Source organism: Mus pahari, chromosome 3 (assembly GCF_900095145.1).
Source record: "Mus pahari chromosome 3, PAHARI_EIJ_v1.1, whole genome shotgun sequence".
Taxonomy (NCBI): domain Eukaryota; kingdom Metazoa; phylum Chordata; class Mammalia; order Rodentia; family Muridae; genus Mus; species Mus pahari.
Genome location: NC_034592.1, coordinates 111964455 through 111989604, shown reverse-complemented (window position 1 = coordinate 111989604; position 25150 = coordinate 111964455). Strand labels below are relative to the sequence as shown.

Here is a 25150-nt window from a genome sequence, read left to right as displayed (position 1 = left end):
TTCCCTCTTTCCACCATGTCAGTCCTGGGGATCAAACTCAGGTCACTGGGCTTGGTTCAAGTACCTTTTACCAGCTGATCCACCTTGCCAGACATTGCTCTATGGACTCCTGGGATTGTTTTTCCATGTCCCTCAATGCAATGGTAAGAATGGGCAGAGGAACTGTGGGGAGGGCCAGCCATTAAGGAAACTCCTTTGCAAAGAAAGGTATCAGGGCTGCTGGTGACAGCTCTCTTCCCAAATCTGAAGCATGCGGAACACACCCTTCCTCATCTGCATTTTATTAGGAAGTTATCTCAGACGATCAGTTATAAAACCTGGAACATGAAGTAAATCATTTTTCTCACACACATGATGCATGGATGGAGACATGCCAGGCTTCTCATGAAGGTCAAAAAACGAAGGCAAACCTGCCATTTCACTTAACAAACACTTTTACATTTAATACTGTGGAAAGGAAAACAATTTTTAAAAAGCATCATTGATTCTGTACAAATGTTAACACTGAGGGATATATTTTGAGTCTTGCAAGGTCAGTGAAATAAGTCATCTTTTATTAAAATATAATCTCCTTGGCTCTTTCCACCATATACACATATATTCGCTCTTTAAATAAATATATTATGCATTTTATTTATATTTTTCTTGTGAATGCATGTTCACGTATGTGCTGGTGTGTGTGTGTGATTGTGATTGTGTGTGTGTGTGTGTGTGTGTGTGTCTACACAGAGAATAGCATCAAATATCACTCCTCAAGTGCTATCCACCCTTTTTCTTTGAGACAGGCCTTACTTGGCCTGGAACTCACCTGGGTAGCTGGCCAGTGAGCCTCAGAAATCCACCTGAGACTATCTCCCCAGCACTGAGATCACAAGCGTGTGCTACCACATTCAAAGTTGTCTTATGTTGGCTCTGGGGATCAAACTCATATCCTGGTACTACAAGTCAAGGACTTTACCAACTAAGCTACCTCCCCTAGCCTCTGTATTTTATTCTGTACTGCTTTGGGGTCTTGGGATGAAATGCAGGACAGTCCATAGGTTAAGCACACAGTTGCTGAGTCAAACTCCTAGCCTCGCTATTGGTTTACTTATTTTTAGATTTATTTTTATTCATATGACGGCATGAAAGTATGCCTCATGTGTGCAGATGCCCTCAGAGGCCAGAATAGAGTATCTGTCTTCTAGAACTGGAGTTACAGGTGGTTGTGAGCCATCTGATTTAGTTGCTGGCAACCATATAAAAGAAATCTCTATAAAAAGTTGTCTCTCAAGACCTTGGTTATGTATTTATTTGCAAAACTGACTTGACAGTTTTCACCTTGCACTGTCAAGCCATGAACTCTATTTGGTAAGGAAAACAAGTACCAAAACATCAGGTATAACCAGTGTGGTGGTTTGAATAGAAGGGCCCCAATACGCTCATACATTTGAATGTTTGGTCTCCAGTTTGGTGGAATTGTTTGGGAAGGATTAGGAGGTGTGGCCTTGTTGAAGGACTTTTGTCACTGGGAGCAGGCTTTGAGGTTTCAAAAGACTGGTGCCATTTCCCAGAGTACTCTCTGTGTCCTGCTTGCTATTAAAGATATAAGCACTCAGCTGTTCCTGCCACCATAACTTCTTTCTGCAATCATGGACTCTAACCCCCTGAAATGTAAACCTAGTTAAACACTTTCTCTTAAAGATCACCTTGGTCATGATGTTTCATCAGAGCAATAACAAAGTATCTAAGACCACCTGATCCCAGGAAGCAGTATTTGCTTGGTTCTGTCATGCCTCCTCTCGGCTGGTCTCACATCAGAACTTCAGAGTCTTCCGAGGGGTCATCTGCAAATAAAAGTTCATCTGGTGATGAGCTCCCCAAGGGTAGCGTACTATGGTGAGACCAGGAGATGCCATTTTTGGTGAGTCTGTCCTCCGGTAAGACACCATCTTTTCCGGGTGTGACTGCAGCAAACGGAGTGGAGGACACATCTTCCCATTCCTCATTGCCCCCATTCAAGATGTATCTTTCCTCATGAAGGTTGTTCTCGTGAACTTCTGCTGTGACCACGCTGATGGCAGCACCTGGTGTGCAAGAGGCGATGATGGAGTCCGGATCAATGTTCATGTCTAGCCCCGTGAGTGAGGGCCCATTCGCTATGCCCTCGCAGCTCTCTAGCAACTGGGTATTGATGTAGATGATGGATTCTTTGTCCTGCGCATCAGGCAAACTCTCAGAGAGCTTTTCCAGCTGCAGCTTCAACACAGAGAAGGTGGGTCGGTCCAAGGGGTCAGCACTCCAGCAAGAGTACATGATGGCATACCTGATGATAAGAGACAAGTGAGCGTTACCTGTCACAGACCCAAAACCTGCATGCAGCTACCCCTTCTGCCTCAACTAATGTTTAATGTCACTCCCTTTTAATCAGCATTTCCTTCACCTTTTATGGAAATGAATGAGTTTTGGTGAGGGTGGGTGGGAAGAAACGGTCTAATGGTTATTCAACTTTTAAAATGTTTCACGAGTTGTATAAGTGTGTGTGTGTGTGTGTGTGTGTGTGTGTATGGTAATATGTATTTGTACATTCATGTATAGAGGCTTGGGGGGGCATCTGATATACTGTTCTATTCCTGCCCATTTTAGTCCTTTGAGATAGGGTCTCTCACTGAACCAGGGACCTGCTCTTTTGGCTAAGACTGGCCAAGAAGCCCAGGAACCCTCACATCTCTGCCCATAGCAGTACTGAGGCTAGAGGTACATCACTGCCATGCCAAGCTTTTAACATGGGTGCTGGGGGCTGAATTCAGGTTGTCATGCTTGTTCAGCAAATGCTCTTACCTACTAAGCCATCTCAGCAGCCTCTGGTCAAAAAAAAAAAATTCTGTTGCTAAAAGTAGAAGATGCATGTGGCAATTTTATCTACTTTTGCAAATAAAATGGATTTAAAGGATTTAAAGTCCTTTTCTTATACAGGCTTGGCAATCAAACCAATCATCTTCTCTGTAAATAAAGTTTTATTAGAACACAGCTATGCCTATTTGCTGTCTGTGCTTTTGCTACACTTGTAACATTGAGTGGTTGCTACAAAGGGCCCTCAAAGCCATAGGCTCATCTATGTGAACGCTTAAGTCTGCAGTTGGTGAAACTGTTTGAGAAGGACTAGGAGGTGTGGCCTTGATAGAGGAGGTTTCAAAACCTGCACACTTTTCAGGCTTTCTCTCTCTGATTTATGCTTGTGCACGGTCATACACTCATCTCTAAAACTGTAAACAAGCCCCCAATTAAATGCTTTCTTTCATAAGTTGTCTTGGTCATAGTGGCTCTGTACAACAATAGAACAGTAACTAAGACACTTACCAAACAAGTTTGCTAACCTCCGTCTACCATTAAACTGAGTTGTTACCAAGAGCACTGAGTTATTTGGACCAGTGGACTAAGTAAGGCGGACCCAGAGCTAGAGTGGCACATGAAGGGTGACTTGAGTGGTAAGTACCATGTATCACTCAGTTCCCAGCTTCCCAACAGCTCTGTGTAAATTATAGTCCATCTCCTGGCCTTATTGGGAGCAGAGGGATGAGGTAAGGGTTGAGCAAGCACAATACACAAGCACTCCTCAGGCGTTTCTGCTGAGTTCTACAGGGGTATGTACCTTTCTTCTGGGCAACTCCATCCCTAATATCTAGTATCACTAAGGACTACAATTAAGGGCCCTGGGAAGGAAATGACAACAGGAAAATTGCTGGGCTGAGAAGGATTCACACCAGCATTTCATTTTGAGCCTTCCCTGCTTTGTGAAATCGATATTAATATCACTGGTTAAGAAAACTAAGGTGAGGGGCTGGAGAGATGACTCAGTGGTTAAGAACACTGGCTGTTCACTCAGAGGTGCCGAGTTCAACTCCTAGCCCCAACATGGCAGCTCACAATTATTTCTGTAGTGCCAAGGGATCCAATGGCCTCTTTTGGTGTGCATATGTAAGTGTAGACAAAACATAAATACATAAATAAATAAAACATTTAAAAAACAAAACCGCCAGGCGTGGTGACGCACGCCTTTAATCCCAGCACTCAGGAGGCAGAGGCAGGTGGATTTCTGAGTTCGAGGCCAGCCTGGTGTACAAAGTGAGTTCCAGGACTGCCAGGGATATACAGAGAAACCCTGTCTTGAAAAACCAAAAACCAAAACAAACAAACAAACAAAAAAACAAAAAACAAAACGCAAAAAACAAAACAAAAAAATAAAACAAAAAAAATAAAACTGAGCTAAATCTAAATTATCTGATGCATGCTGATTACTGGCTTTCTTAGGAACAAAAATGTGCAGTTCTCACAATCTATAGATCCTTGGGCTAATTCTAGTGTTAGTCCTTATACACAACACACAGGTCGCATCCATGCAGACATACTCATGACCTTTCATTGATCTATTTTTGCAGCCCTTACCAGGACTGTTACTTGATTCTGGAACATTGAAACTCACACACATACAAAGGGACAGGACCTCAACACAGGACCCCACTCTGCCACCTGCCTCGAAGTCCTGGGTTTCATCTTAGCCTTGGGAGCTCCTTTGAGTCTCTCTAACTCACTCTCAGTGGCCAGTTGCTTAGACTGGGCAAACAACGAAAGGTTCTGTTTTAGAGGTTTTCCCCGCATCAGTCAATCTGCAAGACTCCAACTTTGCACAGAGCCTTGCTTGTTTGCTCGAATGGGCTTTGAGAGAGTCAGTCCCTAAGAACATAACATCCTTTTCATTTTCATGTCGAGATGCCAGGCTGTTTATTTCTTTTTCATTTACCTCACATCTTAGAAGAAAGTGCTAAGTGACTTATCTTTATAGAGATAGTGGTAGTACCATCTTTTCATTTCTACTACTTTATGAGAATACAAATGTGTGAGAGAGTGTGTGTGTGTGTGTGTGTGTGTGTGTGTGTGTGTGTGTTATAAGATAGGACCTTGCTATATAGCCTGGGCTGCCCTCAAACTTTTGACCTTCCTGCATAAGCATACCTCACTATGCCTATCTTAAATATGGCCTTGAAATCACAGGGGGCTGGGAAACCACAGAAGATGATATCCAGAAGCAATCCACGACCAGATTATGATGGCAATTATCCGTCTGTGGTACTTAGGATGTTACCAGGGCCCATGTGCATGGTAGGCAAGTTCTCCACCACTGAGGTACCTCAGCTCTGATTACAATATTTGAGAGATCACTTTTGATGCTGTCTAAGCAATGAAGGAGGACCCCTGGGGAAGGGAGATGAAGGTTCTGCACAGAACATAGTATTTATGTCATGAGGTCATCATGATGGTAATGTAGCTCTGGGTTTCTGTGATCTGTCAGTGTCAGCAATGAGAAAAGGAGATGGAAATTCTGGGTTTCTCTCTCTTTAAAAAAATATATGTATGTATATATCATCTAATATATATATATATATATATATATATATATATATATATATATATATATATGTTAGATGTTTTGCCTGAATATATGTCTGTGTGCCAAATGTGTGCATTGCTCATATAAACCAGAAGAGGACATCAGAGTCCCTGAACTGGAGTTATAGACAGTTGTGAGCTGCCATGTGGGTGCTGGGAATTGAACCCAGGTTCCCTGGAAGAGCAATGTTCTTAATTGGTGAGACATCTCTCCAGCCCTGTTTTGTTTTGTTTAGACAGATTCTTGGTATGTAGTCCTACCTGCCTTAAAACTTACCGTATAGACTAGACTTAAAACTTACTGTATAGACTAGACTTAAAACTTACTATATAGACTAGACTTAAAACTTACTATAGGGCTGGTGAGATGGCTCAGTGGGTAAGAGCACCCGACTGCTCTTCTGAAGGTCCGGAGTTCAAATCCCAGCAACCACATGGTGGCTCATAACCATCTGTAACAAGATCTGACTCCCTCTGGAGTGTCTGAAGACAGCTACAGTGTACTTACATATAATAAATAAATAAATACATCTTTAAAAAAAAACTTACTATATAGACTAGACTTAAAAGTTACTGTATAGACTAGACTTAAAACTTACTATGTAGACTAGACTTAAAACTTACTGTATAGTCTAGACTTAAAACTTACTATATAGACTAGACTTAAAAGTTACTGTATAGACTAGACTTAAAACTTACTATATAGTCTAGACTTAAAACTTACTATGTAGACTAGACTTAAAACTTACTATATAGTCTAGACTTAAAACTTACTATGTAGACTAGACTTAAAACTTACTATATAGTCTAAACTTAAAACTTACTATGTAGACTAGACTTAAAACTTACTGTATAGACTAGACTTAAAACTTACTATGTAGACTAGACTGATCTCAAACTCACAGAGATTGGCTTTCCCCTGCTGGGATTAGAAGTGTGTGCTATCACACTCAGTGAGGAGAATTCTCAGTGCTGGAGAGTACCTGCTGGCCAACAGGGCCCTGTGGTGGAATAAAACTGCCCTATCAGAGGGTGAAGGATGGCTCTTCATGCCACGGAGGACCACTGTGAACAGCTGGTAAGGAAGGTTCTGAGGGTGCCAGGGAGACTTTAAAGAGCTGTTAGGGAGATATCCCATAGATGTTGATGAATACACCACAGAAGGCGGCATCCTGGGCAGTAGGAAGCAAGACTGACAGTCTGGTCACTCCACGGTAGGGCTGAGACTATGAGGAGCAGTGACTCGGGGGTTTGGAGTAGCGACTAGAGGCCTAGGGGCTCCGTGATTTATATACATGTATTTTTTTCTCTGTTTCTCCTTCCTTCCCTGTGTCCTTCCCTCACTCCCTTAGCCCACTGTTCTACAGTAGTGGAGACTGAACATACGACTCTGAGCTACATTCCCAACTGGCATCGCCACATTTCAAACAGTTAGCTTACAGCAGCCAAAGAGAAGCACCTACAAGGAGTACACTCTTTCCTAGTCATGCTTGACCTCTGAGACACTCAGAATAGTCAGTGCGTGTGAGTCTGGGATTTTGTGTTCGTGATTGTGTTTGTGTGTGAGTATGTGTGCGAGTGTGTGTGTGTGTGTCTATGAGTACATGTGTTTGTGTGTCTGAATGTGTGTGGGCTTGTGAGTGTGTGTTTATGGGTGTAAGTATGTGTGTTTGTGTCTGTATCTGTATATGGGTCTATGAGTGTGAGTGTGTGTTTCTGTGTTACTCTGTGTGTGTGTTTGTGTGTATAAGTATGTGTGAGTGTGTGTGTATAGGTATGTGTGAGTGCGTGTGTGTGTTTATGTATATAAATATGAGTATGTATATGAGTTTGTGTGTCAAGTACAGAAGTTTCTTTTGAGCTGCTGTTGCTTGTCGGCATCCACATGAGGAATAAAGCCTGCTCCAGCAGCCTGCTGACCACATCACATCTCTCAGCCCAGGGTTTGTCAGAAATCAGGAACAGAGGGATGACAGTCTGTCTGTAACCACCTGGGCACCCAGCTACAGTGTGGTAGCTGACTCCACCAGCTAAAAGTATTCTCAGACGACACCAGCTCAGCAGTCGCTTGTTTTAGTTTGAAGTGAAACATAAAAACCACCGTGTGACACAGCTTGGAACTCACTCAGGCCCACACTGACCATTGCAAATGTCAGTCTCTGCTGCTGTAGGGGGAACAGTGGAGAAAGAAACCACCACAAAACTTCCTGGGCTGTGTGGCGGCACAGCAAGGCTTCCTCATTTCCAAAAGCCAACGTTTCATTAACACAGCCCTCTTAAAAAACGACCGTGAAACCTTAGGACTAATTTAATCAAGGCCTTAAGATATTTTCAAGAGATTTGCAGTCTTTGTTTCTGTTCAGTATCAAATATCTTCAACCACAAAGCAGACTGTGGCTGGGAACAAAACAATCTTCCTTGTGTTTGGCTTGGAGTCTAAGCCATAGATGTACTTAGGAGGTTGTGTACTAAGTGCCCTGGCCCGTGTGCTGAATGAGGCAGCAGAGACAGAGCTTGGGATGTGGCTGAGGGTCTTGCAGAGCACCAGCATCCCTCATGATGTTCCATGACAGGGCTAGCTCAGGCCTATGTTTTTATAATGTTCTTGTTAAATATGATGAGAATATCCCAAACCTTGGAGGAGACTCACCAAAGAGAGTGTAAGTCACCACCGAAGACAGCACTGCATGACATTGTATCGAAAAGCTCAGCAAAGTACTTAGGGAGACCAAACTAAGGATGAAACTGTGGCGATGCCCCAGTAGATAAAGCACTTGCCTACATGAGGACCATAATTTGGATCCTCAGCAGACATCTAGAAGCCAAGTAGTTTCAGTGGTTGGCCTATGTTTCCAGCCATCAGTATATGAAGACAGGGGATATTCAGGGGCAAGCTAGCTAACCAGACAAGCCAAATCCATGAGGTCCAGGTTCAGCAAGAAACCCTGTCTCAGAAAATGGAGATCTATTGAGGTGGACACTTGACACCAATCTCTAGCCTTCAGAAAAACAAACACACATGACACATGACATGACACACATGCGTATCCTGCCCCCCAACAAATATACAGTGATAGTTACTATTTTCAACTTCTCATAATCTATAATCATAAGGGATATGGGCCTATCAGCATGGCTTTGAAAGATGACCTTGATTACTTTAACACTATGGGACTATTCATGTTAATTGTGGGTGGGACCATTCCCTAGGCAGGGGATCCTTGGCTGTATGAGAAAGGGGGCTGAGGGGTAGCAAGAACTCCTTACTCTCTCTTCCTTACTGTGGATGTGATGTGACCAGTCGTGTCACACTCCCGTGATCTTGACTTCCCTGACATGATGGAAAGCACCTTGAACTTGGAGCTAAAATAAATCCTCCCTACTCCAGTTGCTTTTGTCAAGATACCACAGTTCTCCCAAGAACACACACAATGTGGCTCATGATATGAGATACAGAAATGTCAAGCTAGCTGCCATGGTCACACATGTGGATAATTATTGGACAGGGCCTGACCTGATCAACCACAAGTCCTGGGTCACTTCCCTTCGATGTTTGGCATTGAAGACTGAGAGAGGGCTGTGTTGGTTGGATGTGCTATGTGATGGGAGGTAGGAGAACCCACAGCGGACCACGCACAGGTCTTCCAGGGAACATTTTTAAACATACAATTTCTAGATCAACTTCGTATCAATACCACCGCACCCTCTAGGCATAGGGATAAGCAACTACATTGTCAGAATACTTCCTAAGCAATCCCCAGAGCCAGTTTGTCCTCACAGGCACTGGTGCAGATTCCTAAGTTTCCCAGTAAGTGTGATCAGCCCTTTTATATAACATTTGAAATGCTATGGAGAGAAAGGGTTACCGGGTTCAACGTGAGCAAGGACGAAGGACCCCAGAACCTAATATACTACAAAGGGAGCCTATTTATTGGCATCATTTACTTCCTAGTGATGCTCATGTTGTCGTTTGTAAACACACACTGGTACCTTGCCTTGACTGTGCCCACTGGCGGAGACTGAGATCTTTTGGATGAGTGAACCACAGCAGGCTTACAGAAGCTGGACAAACACCTCCACCTGCATTAGGAATGTCTGCTGGCCTGAGGCTTCTGCTAGAGGCATTCCCTGCACAGGCTCTCTTGGCTAACAGCAGGCCCCACTTGCACCAGCCAGCTCTGTGTTTCTCAAGTCATTTCATAGCCAGGTATCTGCCCCATGCAGAAAGCCCAGAGACACCAGGATGCACACTTACAGTTCATCCAGGCAATCCTCGGGCTGCTTCAGCCTGTGGCCGTGGAGAAGGTAATCGTACATCTCATGGTTCTGGACTCCAGGATAGGGAGTCATTCCCCGTGTTGCTATTTCCCACATGGTCACGCCAAAAGCCCACTGAGAACAAAGGCACAAGAAGTTAGGACAAAAGTCTTTCCACAAAGGCTGAATGGACTTTTTCATGGGGAAAGGTCATTTCCTTAAAGCCCTGATGACGAAGCACACAGAGCTGGTAATTATGTCTGAAGCCCACTGTTCTCCTGACGCAGCAACACATAGGGTTGAAGCCCCATAGTTAACCGTTCTTACTAAAGCTGTTCTGGGAAACCTGGCCAAAGGCAGGCTCATCCCATATCAACACTGCTTACTTAGTGCACTGCTTTGCTTTTACTGTGGCGTGTTTTCTCTCCCCAAGCTTGGATCAAGGGTATAATTACACAGCATCTGTTATATAGCATATAGGTTCCAAAGGCTACTGCATGAGCTCATTCACTTTAATGTGAATGTCTTAGTTACAGGCAATAAGTCACTCATTTGCAGCAAAGAAACCTAGGAATCTCTGAAGGCCATATGCAAAGCAAATGTGGGCACGTTACCACATCCTACTAGTTGCCCTGAATTAAAGATTCTATGTAAAGTGAATAAATAAATTAATTAATGGAAGAAAATGAAAGCCAGGTATAATGGTATACATTTGTGATCCCAGCTACTGGAGAGACGGAAGCAGGAGGACTGGGAGCTCAAGGGCTTTCTAGGTGACACAGATAGACCTGGCCTCAAAAATATAAAGGTAGAGAAGACTGGAGAAATGGTCCAGTGATTAAGACAGTGACTGATCTTCTAGAGGACCCAGGCTCAATTCTGAACACTCATATGGTCACTCACAACCATCTCTAATTCCAGTTCCAGGGGATCTGACACTCTTCTGGCCTCCACTGGCACATCACAGTGAACAGACATACATGTTGGAAAAGCAATCATGTCCATAAAAAATAAATAAAAAGTAAAGGGGGCTGGAGCGATGGCTCAGTGGGTAAGAACACTTTCTGCTCTTGAAGAAGACCCAAGTTTGGTTCCCAGCATCCATTTCAGGTCACAGCCTGTGACTGGCTTAGACTGCAGGGGGTCTGATGCCTCTGGCCTCTGAGAGCACCTGCTTCTATATCCACATACAGATCTCATACCTACACACATAATTAAAATAAAATTCAATCTTAAAGGTAAAGAAGAGGTTGTGAAAGTAGCTAGTGTTCTCATAGCATGTGTGAGGTCCCAAGGTCAACCCCAGAACAAGAAAAAGCAGAAAATGAGTGAATAAATGAGATAAAAGCGTGCTCTGAGCATGCTCCCAACCCTCGTTTAATCAGAGCGTAACTCCCTACATCCCCAGGCTCAGTCATTTCTCTCAGTGTGTCCCTGTCTGTCAAATCAAAGCTATGCACATACTACGTCACTTTTGCTTGTGTAGACTCGGTCCGCCAGGCTCTCGATGGCGATCCACTTCACAGGCATTTTGGCAATACGGCCTTGGCGGTAATAATCACCACTGTAAATCTTCTTTGAGAGGCCAAAGTCTGCCACGCAGACAGTCATGTCATCCCGCAACCTGTGAAAGATAAATTTTGGTCCTCAGCAGAACAGGGCATTTAATCCCAGGCCTGTACCAGATGTGGTTCAAAATGGATGAAACGTGACTAAGAAGACATGAGATTTCAGATATGAATCTGTTGGTAAAATGTTGGGCTAGTATGTACAAAGCCCTTGGTTTGATTCCCCAGCACAGCATAAATGGGAATGGTGGTGCATCCTTTTAACTCCAGCACTTGGGAGGTAGAGGCAGGTAGAGCAGAAGTTCAAGGTCATCCTCAGCTGCTTGTCAAGTTCAAGACCAGCATGGGATACATGACATCTTTATAGGAAGAAGAGGGGGAAGGGAAAGAGCAAGGAAGGAAAAGAAGGAAGAGGAGAAGGGAAAGGAAGAAGGAGGAGGAAGAAGAGAAGAGGAAAGAAGGAGGAGGAGGAAGAGAATGAGAAGAAGGAAGAAGGAAAAAGCAGGAGGAGGAAAAGGAGGAGGAGGAGGAGGAATGGACCCCATGAGCCATGAGCTTGGGGTAGGAAGTGGCTCTGAGGTCAAAGACACAGTGAATCATCGGGAGAAGATATTACTGTATTTCCATCACTCAGGCCTGTGTGGGCCTGGCCCAGCAAAGGCATCCAGGCACAGTGGCTGGAGGCAAGAGGGTGGGGTGGGACAGAGATATGGCAGAGCAGGAGTGGAAAGAACAGCAAGCCACTCCTCCTGGTCCTTTCATGGATTGCATCAAGCCATCACTATCTGTCTGGAAGCAGCGCTGGACCTGTGGACCAAGTAAGGCGGTTGTGGAGGCAGAAGAGGAGGTGAAGTCTGGGAGGAGCAGGAAGCACACATGCAAAGATGGTGCTGAAGGACTGCTGGCTAATGTAGGCAGCTGTGGAGGAAGGAGCTGGAAAATTAAAGGGAAATAAATGGTAATCATAGTTCACACCAGTAAAACAGGTCCTAGACAAGAAGGAATGGGAAGAGAAGACAGAGAGGAGAGAGGAAAGGAGAAGGGAGAAGAGGCAGAGATACCCTTATCTGTCTGACATTAACTCTTTCTTTCTTTCTTTCTTTCTTTCTTTCTTTCTTTCTTTCTTTCTTTCTTTCTTTCTTTCTTTCCTTCCTTCCTTCCTTCCTTCNTCTTTCTTTCTTTCTTTCTTTCTTTCTTTCTTTCCTTCCTTCCTTCCTTCCTTCCTTCCATCCTTCCTTCCTTCCTTCCTTCCTTCCTTCCTCCCATTCTTTTTTTTTTTTTTTTTTAAGACAGGGTGGCCCAGGTTGGCCAGGAACTTGCTGTGCAGTTGAGGATAATTCTGAACTGTGGATCCTTCTGCCTGTCTCTCGAGTGCTGGGAATGCAGGTATGCACACCCCAAAGACCCACACTCTTAGTTCAGGACAAACTAGACAGGCAGTCCTCCTACTTGGTAGGGAAAACATGAAGGAAATGTTAAAAGAAAAATAAAATTTCATGACTCTGTATCCGCAGTCAAAAAACAGTAATAAAGTCCAAATCCCTTAGGGTTTTTAAGACTAAATTAAAGGGGGGGGGGGAGGTTGATAAGAGTGAGTAGTCAACTCTACAGTCAAACCTCTGACTAAGACAAACACATTCCCTCTTCTCGCAACAGGCAAGCTAAAGCCAAGGAACAGTTAAGATGTTTGCAGATCTACATCAGGTGGTTCTGTCAAAGCAGGTAAAGACATGGAGAAAATTCAAGTCCAAAGTTCTCACATAAATTCTTATAATTCACTTGCTATAGCAGAAAAGCTTCTAGATATTTAAGGTACCAAATGTTATCACAAGAGTTGGGTAGATATGAACTCCTGGAAAGAAACTACACCTCCCATTGAACCTTCTAGAAGGCCGATTATCTGGTTAGAAGTTCAATGATGGAGGAGGAGCGGTTGGATTGTCCCAGGGCAGAGTCTAATGACAGTCTATCTTGAGTCATATTTAGCTCACTTAACTGCCAGTCTCCACCCACCTCTGTGTCTGTCCAGTGATCATCAGAGGAAACCGCTCTGGATATATTAACTTACCAGACCAACCAAAGTCAAGAATGTCATCATATGGCATCTGAGCCTATAGCAGAAGTTTTCCCATGTTGCTGTCACCTGCCTACCCAATGTCCTCACCAATGTATTTGAAAGTGTGTTGATTTATGATTCTCTTTGTTATGTTAGTATAAAAACCTGAAAACAGTTACCACTTTGGAATATGACATTTGAGGTTGTCGAATCTGTATTCTCGGGCCATGGTCACTCGTACTTGACTCTAGAATACACTATTTCTTACCCTCCTTGAGGAGAGAGCTGTGTGCTAACAAAGGCATAAGCAAATAGTCTTTAAGATTTTCATTATTGTTGTTCAAGTTATACTATGGTTAGCTGACTTACATATTATTATGGATCCAAAGCTAGCTGATGGCAAAAGACCCCAAAGATCACACCTAGCGCCCCTAGCCTAGTGACAAGGATAAAACAGACTATCATAAGAGAGAGCATTGGATGCTATCCAGACTCTTGGAGGCAGAAACAGAAAACCCCCAAGGAAGAATCAGAGTGATAGAAACCCCGTACAAAGCAAGGTACTCTGCCCCCCTCCCAAGCCAGATGCCCTCCATAACCTAATTGCAGGTCACTTCCCACCCTATGAAGTCTAATGACCCTGCTGCCCCAGGATGGCCCAGGTTCTTATATCCACCCTATGAAGTCCAATGACCCCGACGCCCCAGGATGGCCCAGGTTCTTACATGCAGTTTCGAGCTGCTAAATCCCGATGAAGAAAATTCCTGTTGCTCAGATACTCCATTCCTTGGGCGATGTCCATCATGAACTTCAGCAGTGTCTGCAGGGGAATGTACTAAGGGGAGGAAACAAGAAAAGACATTAATCATTTAGAAGGAAAAGGTGGCAAGCTACTCTCTCCAAGGGGGAGACAATGCTGTATCTATTTTTATTTTATGTGTATAATTATTTTGCCTGCCATGTATGTATGTGTGTGTGTGCCTAGCATCTGAGGAGGCCAGAAGAGAGTATCAGAACCCTGGGACCTAGAATTACCGATGGTTGTAAGCCACCACGTGGGAACCAAACCTGGGTCCTCTGCAAGAGCAGGCAGTGCTTTTAACTGCTGAGCCATCTCTGCAGCCCTGGAAATGGTGTTCTTATTTCTTAAGTTGTAGTGGTGACACGGAGAGTCAGATCTTTCCTTTCTATATCATTCATATTCGTACACACACACACACACACACACACACACACACACACACAAACACTTTGTTTGGAACAAGGTCTTCCTGCATAGCTCAGACTAGACTACAACTCAAGATCCTCCTGCCTCAGCTTCCCCAGTGCTGGGATGACAGACATGAGCCATCACACAAGGCTCAGAAATAAAAAGCTTCAAAAAAAAAGGAATAAGCAGAAACTCTAAAAACCTCTTGGAAAATACCACATTCTCTTTGCCTTTAAAACTATTTCAGGTGAAAAATATTTTGTATCTTTTCATATTTTATGAGGCCAAAGGTGAGCCTTCATTCACATCCCAAGACCCCTGGGCCAGAGGACCACGCCAGGCAGAGAGGATGAGGGAGGGTGCATGATTGTTAGTTTTTAATCTTCTTTACATCTTCCTACTTATTTTATATGTGGGAGGGAGGGAGGGGTCGCCTGTGCCACCACACACATTTGGAGATCAGAGGACAACCTGTGACAGTCAGTTCTCTCTATCATGGGGTCCAGAGCTTGAACTCTTGGTTTTAATGAGGGAAGAGGAGATATTCTAGGAAAGGGGCAGATGTTGGGAGGGAAAAACCAACTTAATAGGAGATGTTTTTAATTCTGTATTCTTCTTTTTTTGTTTAAAGATTTATTTATTATTATATGTAAGTACACAGTAGCTGTCTTTAGGCACACCCGAAGAGGGCATCAGATCTCATTACGGAGATGGTTGTGAGCCACCACGTGGTTGCTGGGATTTGAGCTCAGGACCTTCAGAAGATCAGTCAGTGCTCTTACTTGCTGAGCCATCTCATCAGCCCTAATTCTGTATTCTTGCTATCAATTTTTATTCTCCCTCCTTTTTTCTTTCCCTCCCCTCTCTCCTTCTCTCCTTCCCCCTATCCTCCTCCTTCTCTTTCTCCTTTTTGGTGTGTGTGGCACTAAGCCAGATTGATCTCTCTGGGCCTCACATATGCTAAGACAGCTCATTTTACTTTGAGCTATTTTGAAAGTTAATTTCTTCTTCTAGACAGCAACAATTAGGCTAGCTTTCACCCTTTGAACTAAAATACAAGCATGCACTCTGAAATTCTAATTTTTTTCCCCTCTGAGGCCTTTCTAGAATTTCAGCCATTTAATGTTTTCTCTGTGCTGTCAAAATCAGACAAAACTGCTAATAGAGCAAACACAGCACCAGTGGGCTGCAGCTCAGTGGGAGAGCACTCATGCAGCACACACAACGTTGCAACCCTGGGTTTAATCCCCAGCATCATCAGCCCCAACACACACACACACACACACACACAAAGAGAGAGAGAGAGAGAGAGAGAGAGAGAGAGAGAGAGAGAGAGAGAGAGCGCCTTTCAGGCATTTAGAATTGGTTATAGGGATGATGAATAAAGGAAATCTTCAAGTAATAATTGAATGCCTTACTGCAGCTGTGGCACTGAAGAAAGGCTGACCTCAAAGTTCCTGGCAATCATGACTCATGAGTGGTCTGTCCATGGTACCTACTCCCTCACTCTCACCCCCTCCACATGACATTGGATTTGTCACCGTTCATTCTACATGAACAGTAAGGTTTCCACAATGGTGTTCACAAGGGCGCTGCATTTGGATTTGGTTCTTCCCTATGGTATTGGGGATGGAACTCAGGGCCTTGTGTTAGATAAGTTCTCTACCAGTCAGCTATAAGCGTGAGCATTACACCTTTAATGACATATTTCCCAACTATGACATGCCAATTATAAATAAAACCACAATGCCATAATTATCCTCACCCTTAAGTAACAGAGTTACAGAAAAAGGTCAACAAGTCAAACACAGAAGTTTTGTCTCTTCTCTGTGTATTTAGTTTTCCAGGTGCTAATTTCTAGGAAATAGCAAATCCTATTGTCATTAGTAAGTAGAAGATACTACTAATTTGTGATACTTTTCCTGTAATAACTACATTATTCTTGGAACCTGTGACTAAAAGTTATTTAAAAGATAATTGCAGAGAACAATTTTTAAATGTGTCGGGATGACCGAAGGTGTCACAACAGAGTTTTCTGCCCTAGTGAGAACAAGCTGAAGGTGAGACAAATGACACAGTTTCAACCACGACAAAAGAAAAATATTCAGGAACAAATTTCATAAGATGTGTATAACTTATGTTCTGAAAAAAATATATTGTGTTGGCAAAAATTTTAAAAATCCAAATATAAGAAGAATTTATTTTCCACATATGGCTTAGGAAACTTAATATTATGATGTCAATACTGCTCAACTTTTGTTTTCAATATAAACTCTGTTCCAGTGTCATCCTGCTGCTTTGTAAGATGAACCAAGTTAATTCTAAAATTCCGCATGGAAATCCAGGCAACTCAGAATATCCTCAACAGGCTTGAAGATGAACATGGCTAAAAGACTCAGACTTCCTACTCAGATTGCTACTAAAGCTCCTCCAGTCAGAATTCCTTCCTTCCCCAAATGCATAAGTCATCCCAGCTGCAGTTCTCTGTGAGATGCTGCGGTTGGTGCTGATCATCTGCCTATCTGCCTGCCTACCTCCAGGGACACTGTCCATGCTGAGGACAGTGACACTTGGAGCCAGAATCCAGGCCCTGTTCAGAAGCTCATTGACAAGCCCTGAGACTTAATCTTGGGTCAGAACAAAAGGTCTTTATGCCTAGGGAACTGAGTGCACAGGAAGCAGAGAAGCTGCCTGAATAAAATCTCCATGCTAGTCAGCTGCTCCAGAACTCTGTGTCTCTTAGCTTTATCTCAGGCTACAGAATATCAAAATGTAAAAGAATCACTCCTTCTACATCTCTGTAACACTGGGGAGTGATTCTCCAGAGAACACTCTGATACTGTTGCGAGTGGAAATGATGAGTCAAGAAAGTAGTGTGTGCTTGCTTGTCTTACTTGTCATTTTGTTTAAAAGGACTAAAGATTAGAGCAGAACTGTTGAAGCACACATTGGGAGTGGGATGGGGAAGCAGAGAAGCAGGGGAGGGTGTGTAAAAAAACCGCCAAATAGCCGGACAGTAGTGGCGCATGCCTTTAATCCCAGCACTTGGGAGGCAGAGGCAGGTGGATTTCTGAGTTCAAGGCCAGCCTGGTCTATAGAGTGAGTTCCAGAACAGATGGGGCTACACAGAGAAACCCTGTCTCTGGAAAAAATAAATTAAAAAATAAAAAAATAATAAAAAAAAAAACACCCCCCCCCCAAACCACCAAATAGAGCCGGGAGGACACTCTAAGGTGTTAAAACTTACAGAAAAGTTTCAGTTCTCCAGAGGATGGGTGGGCATGAAGGATAAGCAGAGATTTCAATGACCACAAGGAGGGTTCATAAATAGACCCGCATTCTGACAAATTTTTGATAGAGGTGTGAAAGCAATTTATCAGATTAAAGGTGGCCATCTCATAAATGATGACCATTGATATGCAAAACCAACCAATCAAAAGGTCTTCAGGGTCAGGATATAGCAGTTGGTAGAGTTCTTATAAAGCATGCAAACAGTGCTGTATTTACTCCCCAGCACCACAGGAATGGGCGTGGTAGCACACATCTGTAAGCTAGAGATATAACAACTCTGGAGCTAGAGACAGGGACACGAAGATCAGAAGCTAAAGGTTATCCTTAGCTATATAGTGGGTTAGAAGCCAACCTGGGCTACATGAGCTCCTGGCCAAAAAAAAAAAAAAAAGACAACGATGGCAATGATGATAATTGAAGAAGCTTTAAACTAAATTTCAGACCCTCTATAAAAACTGACTCGAGATGGACTGAATACCCAAATATATCCTATAAAACTCAACATTTTTTTTTAGAAAGCATCAGGAAAAGACAACTTAAACAAGAGGTTAGTAAAGAGTTCACAGACATGACAGCCAAAGCATGAAACCTGAGAGGGAGTACGCTTGTCTGTACTTACATTCTCTAGAGCTCCGCTGTTGATGGCAGCTAAGGGGACAGAGGCAGCTGAGTTAGAGGATGCTCAGGTATCAACTGATTGGTACAGTTCCTTCTCACAACCTGTGGTTTTTGGTAGCAATGTCTGGGGACATTGTTGGCCCACAGTAAAATCTGTCCAAATCTAGAGTGATTCCTGATAGCGGTTCCCTGTATTTTCCCCTTGTGGGCGCCCCGTAGTAATGCCACCACCTCTGACAGAGAAGTGAACTGATGGATAAGGATGAAGGACCAGGCTAAGCATGCCATGGACACAACAGCTCATGCTCACAGGTGCCAGTCACTCTGCCTACAGGGCACATGAAGAAGGGACACAGTGCTCGCTTCATAAGCAGGCCCACAGCAATGTCCCTAGTGTAGGATCCCCAAATCTACAGTAAAAACCGACCATACAGAGAGCAAGCCTTTAAGTTCATGCTCATAAATCTCTGAGATGGCCCACCATTGGCTCTCTGGCCATGTCCCGAATTGCCAGGGCTGTGTAGTTCTCACGGTGTTAGCCAACTCGGAGAGTACCAGGATGCGAGGGTAGCAGCTGGGTCCTCTCACCTCACCACATCTACCTGCAACCCATCTTAATACGGATCATAGAGGATACAGTCACAAATGAATGTTTTGCACTCCAAAGGCTGAAACCCACAACTCCAACAAGGACTCTGAAAAATGTACTTTAGGAGATCTGGGTATGACAAGCATAAACGTGTTACCCCTGTGTTCAGGAGGCTGGCCTGGGCTAATATAAACTTAACTCAAATGAACAAAACACAACTCCTTAGGTGAGCGCCTCTACCAGTCTGTGGTGCATAAGTGCTCTATAGACTGCCGTCAAGGAGACTTTGGTCCAAGGTTGTGGGAGCAGCTGCTTCCTCCCATGAGCAAGGAGAAACGCCCACTCACAGGCCTGGAGACCGTAGTTTAACACCCGAGTGCACAATGAACTCTGAACCAAGGCCAGTGACCTTCTCTGCATTGTCAGGGACACCAGGATTGTCCCAGTTGTCATAAAAGCTTCAGAAACAGTTGAGAGGCAGCACAAGTGGCCTGTTACCTTCGGTCCTGTGTCTATCCGGGAATATAACAGGAAGGTGTGGAGGTCTCCGTATTTCATGAAGGGTAAAATCACCATGGGCTTTGGGATGCCTTGAGAGCTCAGTTCTATACAGACGCCTGAAATTGAAAACAGGACCAGTTACAAAGAGCCCTTGTTAGGTATAAACACATAAGCCCTGGAGGCCCACTGGCCAAATTGAAGCCATGTGCGAACAGGCCAAGAGGTGAAAACCAAAAGCTTGGGACTCTCACAGTGGAGTCTAGGATATGTAACACCTGTAAGCTGCATATCTCTCTCTCTCTCTCTCTCTCTCTCTCTCTCTCTCTCTCTCTCTCTCTCTCTCTCTCTTTCTTTCCAAGAGAACTTTCATAAAATCAACCTGTCACAAGAACAGACAACTACAAGACAAGGATTCTGTGCTCTGTTTTTGTTAGATTGAATGACTGAGGGGTGGAGACCTCAGAGAACCTGAGGAAAAATTAGCTTAACACTCCTATGAAAAAGCCTACTGCAACCAGACATTTAAAGTTATTAAAGCACTTTTTTGAGGGCCTGTCGGCAAAACCTCTCTTTCTAAACTTTCGGAGACTGAAGTTGCAGTATGTTAGTATGGAATTCTAGAAGGAGCCTGTGACCTGATGCTAGGCTTCCAAGTGTAACCTGCCGAGTAAAGTCCAATGTCTCTCCTAGTCTGCTAAAGCCACTAACTGCAAACAACAGCTATTTCTTTGACATGAGATTTGACCCAAACCTGAGCTTTCAGACCTCTTTGCAGCACCAGCCACAAAGAACCTTGGAAGGTTGCTCAAAATTGTATTATGGACTAAGGCAAAGGGCAGGAAAGAAAAAGGTCACTATTCTTTCCAAATTGTTTATCTCAGGATTATGTCTCTTACACCCCATGCACTGATATTCATGTCTATAGATTCTTTTTTTCACAGAGATATTTATATAAAACCAAATTATATTCAGTCCTATCTATGAAACAGTCAGTGTGCCATGACTCACAAGCTGGTTTGTAAATTAATTCTCAAAGACTCTTTAGAGAGATGTCTTTGTTTATAGCTTGACGTCACTGGTTTTCAATTCACAGACAACCTCCACTCAACAAAGGCAATCACATGAGTGACTCTCGTGTCTTTGACTTAGCACACTCAGAAGGCTAACTCCATCCACACCCATGAAACACAAACCCAGTTTTACTCTCAGCCTCAGAAAGGAGGATAAACCCTATATTGTAAAGTTGGGTATGAACCTCTCTACACCTGAACGTTTTCCCTTTTGGCACACAGTGGGTCAGCAAAGCCCCTCCCAGCCTCAGCCTGGCATCTCCCTGAGGTACCTAGAAGCCGGATGACATTTGGGTGGTTGAAGTCTTTCATGCATGCTGCTTCGCTGAGAAACTCCTCGATCTCCCGTTGAGAAAAGTTGTCCACTAGAAGAGCAGATGAAAATTCAAGGCATGATCATTGTACTCCATTAAAGGGAAGGGGGTTTATTTTTCAAACAAAAATAGAAACTCCTGAACTATAGAGACAGGAAGGAGCCCTTGTCAGTGTTTGGGGGTTGGGAGGAAAGAAGTCAGTGGTGAAACCTGAGGGATTTTTAGGGCTGCCCAACTGTTCTGCATGGTACCATATGGGGGACATAGATCATTCATGCATTTGTCCAACACCACTATACAAGACCAACAGCAGACACGAGTGAAAGCAAAGAGCTTCCGTTGATGATATGTGAGTGTGAGTCCATCAACTGGACAACAAACTAATCAAAGATGGCTGCTTATAGCATGTAAGAGAAGTTGTGGGTGAGGGGACAGGGAACTCACGGTGACTGGACTTTCTGCTCGGTTGTTCTCTCAACCTAAAACTGCTCTTTAAAATGATAATTTGCTTTTAATAAGGAAAAAATATTCTCCCCAAATCCAAAGTGATTTCCAACTGAGCCGGGAGTACTTTCATAGCAAAATTTTAAGATGGACCAATTTAAGAGAACTATTTTGCAGTATTGGTCCATCTAGACAGCTTAGTGGGTAAAGGCACTTGCCCCAACAGCTTGATGACCTGAATTTGATTCCTGGGGAACCCACAGGATGGAAGAAGACAACAGACACACACAAATTGTTCTCTAATCTCTATACATGTGCCATGGTACAAAGGGTGCAACTACACACACGCACACACAAATAAGTAAGTAAATGAAATTGTAAATGAAATTTTAAATAAAATTCAATATTGTGCTATCTGAAACAAGCCAGTCCCAAGAGAATAAATCCTGTTTGATTCCACTTTTAGACAGTGCCTAGAATGACAAGGCCAGACAGAAAATGGGGGGGCTACTTCCTGGGCAGGGGAGTGGGTGGGGAGTGGAGAGTTTCAGTTAGAAGAGATGGGAAGGTTGAGACTGGACGGTGAGGGCTGTGCTTGACAATGGAGGTGAGACATGACACTGGCTAAAATGCCAAGTGTTTAAGATGAAAAATTCCATTTTATGTATATCTCACTATAATTAAAAACAGACAAACCTCAAGGCAAGGTCTTAAGGGATTTCTTGAACAGGGTGAGCTCATGACTAAAACGGCCTTTGAGGGTACCTAGCCAGGTCTGCACTATTCTAACCGTTTGCTACATTTATTTCATCCCAGCACAGAAAACTTAGAAAAAGTATTAAAAGCTTTACATTTACAGCATAGCTGTCACCGGCATCCTCTCTGTTGCCCTTAGCTACGGAGAACCAGGGGACCCAACAGGAGGTGGGGATAGAGGTCTGTCTGAAAACTCCTCCCTAAGGATCAAACCCAGGCCAATGGGCTCTCAGGAGTCTTTTTCTTAGTAAATTTGAAACATATATTTATTTTGCCACATCATCAGGGTTTTTTTTTTTTTGTCCCCTCAGAAAAACAGCACTCTAAGTGACTGTGTCACCCTGCAGACAACATTAATCTTTGGTCAGAATGTCAAGGGATCTTGGTCAAGAGTCTAACAAGTTCTCTTTGAAATGACCGGGTTTTTATTTTATGTCCCACAGTGCTTAGGATTGAACCCAGGACCTTGTGCATGCTAGGTGAGTCCTCTGCTCCTGAACTACAGGGAGATTCTGAAGCTGGAGGCTGTTCTTTCTATCTTTGATAACCAGGGTGATGTAATTCATGTGGGAGCTAGTCCGAGGAGGTGGCCCCCCAGGCGTCAGATACTAACACTAGATCCCTCTGCCTCCAGGACTCACGCCTCACTTTAGGATCATTAGCTCTACTAGGTAATGGAAGGTGAGGGAGATAAAGAGAGAGTCGGTGGAGTGACAAATACTGTTTTGAGCATGAAGAATATCCAATGCCTGTGTGTACAGAAAGCCTGTCCCTTCTGCTGGTGACCACGCTCCCACATTGATTGTCACGCCAATTGACCCATTGGTGGCAGAGAACAGAGCACAACCAAGAGAGCTCCTGTTCTACAAGGAGCACCTGACATTGAGGTAACTGTCTACCCAGAAGAACAGGTCCCATGCCAGGAACTCACACTTCATGGTCTTCACTGCCACCTTCTGAGAAGTCCCATCTTCCTGCTTCAGATTTCCTTCCATTACAGACCCAAACTCTCCTGTGAAATGAAGCAATATCTATGCAGTGCTGCACAGATGCTGTCCTGGCCACAGAACCGCAATGTGTGTGGTCCTGGAGCAAGTCATCCACAGACATCAGGCAGACCCTGCTCAGGCCTCTTACACCTGCATACACGGCATGCACACTGGCACTGTGAGTTTGAGTAGTTCAGATTTTACTTAGCTTGTCACTTCACCAACCATTGTAACGGACTCAAGATACTTATAGGAAAACACGGGAAGTAGTACATCAGATCACAAAGCAGTATTTTTCACCACCCAAGTGCTAAAGATGGAACTCAGGGCTTCATGCACGTTTGGGAAACACTCTACCACTGAACTACATTCCCAGCCCAAAGCACAAATTTAATAACACTACCGTTCATGCTAAAACAAATTTAAAATTTAAGTATATACTTTCATCAATACCTTAAAGAAAGTAGAATGCCAATCAAAAAATAGATAATAGCAGTAAATAATCAGTGAATCACATGCTTTGCAATAAAGGAAGGGAGTTCATACTTCTGAAGCTTTGTTCTAGGGACTGCAGCTGCCTCTTACATATGTCAGATCTGAGTTTCAAAATTTTCCTACTTCATTTTAAGCTCCAAAGAAAGAATTATTTGTATTATAACTCCAAGTCATAAAATTGATATTTTATTCAATGAGTACCACATTTAAAAAAAAAGAAATACTCCACTGCCCTTTGTCTTTTAAAATTTCAAAGAATCACTCTGAAGCAGCTTACCTTCGCCCAGAACTTTCCCAAGAACCAGAAGGTTTCTGTCAACCACAACATCTTCTAGCTTATTCTGTAGCTCCTCACTCACTCCCAGGCTCTGCACTATGAGAGGAGTAACGGTGTGAGAGAGAAGCAGCCGTGTGCTTTCTTCAGGAAGCATGAGCCGATGTATATGGAACATCCTGTACAGAGTCACTTGCCCAACTTATACTGCGATTGGGGGATAACATTAATCCTTCAAGGTAAGACCATCTACAAACAGCTATAAAAATGAGACCCACACGTCCCTTCCCTTTTCACTATAGCAGCTGTCTGCACAGAGATTCACGAAGAAGTCTGCTTTTGATTTTAAAGGGGTTAGGGAAACATCAATGAGTGCATGCTGGTGGATTCTATAGGCCTATTTGTGGTATAGAAAAGAACCATTGGGGGCTGGTGAGATGGCTCAGTGGGTAAGAGCACCCGACTGCTCTTCTGAAGGTCCGGAGTTCGAATCGCAGCAACCACATGGTGGCTCATAACCATCTGTAACAAGATCTGACTCCCTCTTCTGGAGTGTCTGAAGACAGCTATAGTGTACTTACATATAATAAATAAATCTTAAAAAAAAAAAAAAGAAAAGAACCATTGGGATATGTCTAGGAGACATATAACCTTTCCATGCCAGCCAGGGAAGAAGATAAATGGAGCACAGGAAATATCCAGAGAGTAAACTGTCCTTGTACATGTGATATGTGGTACCTCATTTTAAGACATCAGGGATTTCAGGGGACTAGAGAATAAGATTGTCTACAGCAAGGATGTGGTGTAGAATAATGAGTGCAACAGGTGTGCAGCCTTAGAGAGAGAGAGACCCACTTAATGAGCAGCTGGGAGATGGTTCACCCTGAGCTACAGCTGGGGCATGAGTAACCTCTGAAAGAGAAGAGCCTCAGAAGGGAGATGTTCCCTCCTAAAAAAAAAAATTATTCAATTTGTTCTCCAATAGAGGGAAAAATGGTCTAAATGAATAATTCTTAAATGCAAGAACAGAGACATCTAAAGGTTAAAAAAATGTGTTAGAAAAGTAGTTAATGCATCAAATAAGTTTTGATTCATAGGAGCCTGGACTCCATCAGGCTATGTTTATTTTGTCTTGTTTTGTTTGTTTTGCTAAGCTAGATGTCCAGAAGCACGGACTTGACAATGTTTGCATTCTTCCCATGTTGCTCCTGAAACTGCTTAGGAACTTCCGTTTACCCTCCCCACAAACCAGAACCCCCCACTCTCACTCAGCAAAACCCAAGCCTACCAG

At 43.5% G+C, this 25150-nt stretch overlaps 1 protein-coding gene across 3 annotated transcripts in view; it reads right to left on the bottom strand.

Annotated features, from left to right (window-relative positions):
- Nucleotides 1-663: 663 nt before the first annotated feature.
- The window catches only part of Mertk (MER proto-oncogene, tyrosine kinase), a 105473-nt gene continuing 80986 nt past the window's right edge, over nt 664-25150 (bottom strand). For all 3 annotated transcript variants that reach the window (XM_021193630.2, XM_029536827.1, XM_029536828.1), the window contains exons 12-19: nt 23863-23958; nt 23033-23113; nt 20860-20952; nt 19515-19633; nt 14034-14143; nt 11149-11308; nt 9683-9819; nt 664-2305 (exon numbers count right to left, since the gene is read on the bottom strand). In XM_021193630.2, coding sequence (XP_021049289.1) covers nt 1792-2305; nt 9683-9819; nt 11149-11308; nt 14034-14143; nt 19515-19633; nt 20860-20952; nt 23033-23113; nt 23863-23958 — 1310 coding nt within the window. In that variant the 3' untranslated portion in view covers nt 664-1791. The remainder of the gene's footprint in view (nt 2306-9682; nt 9820-11148; nt 11309-14033; nt 14144-19514; nt 19634-20859; nt 20953-23032; nt 23114-23862; nt 23959-25150) is intronic.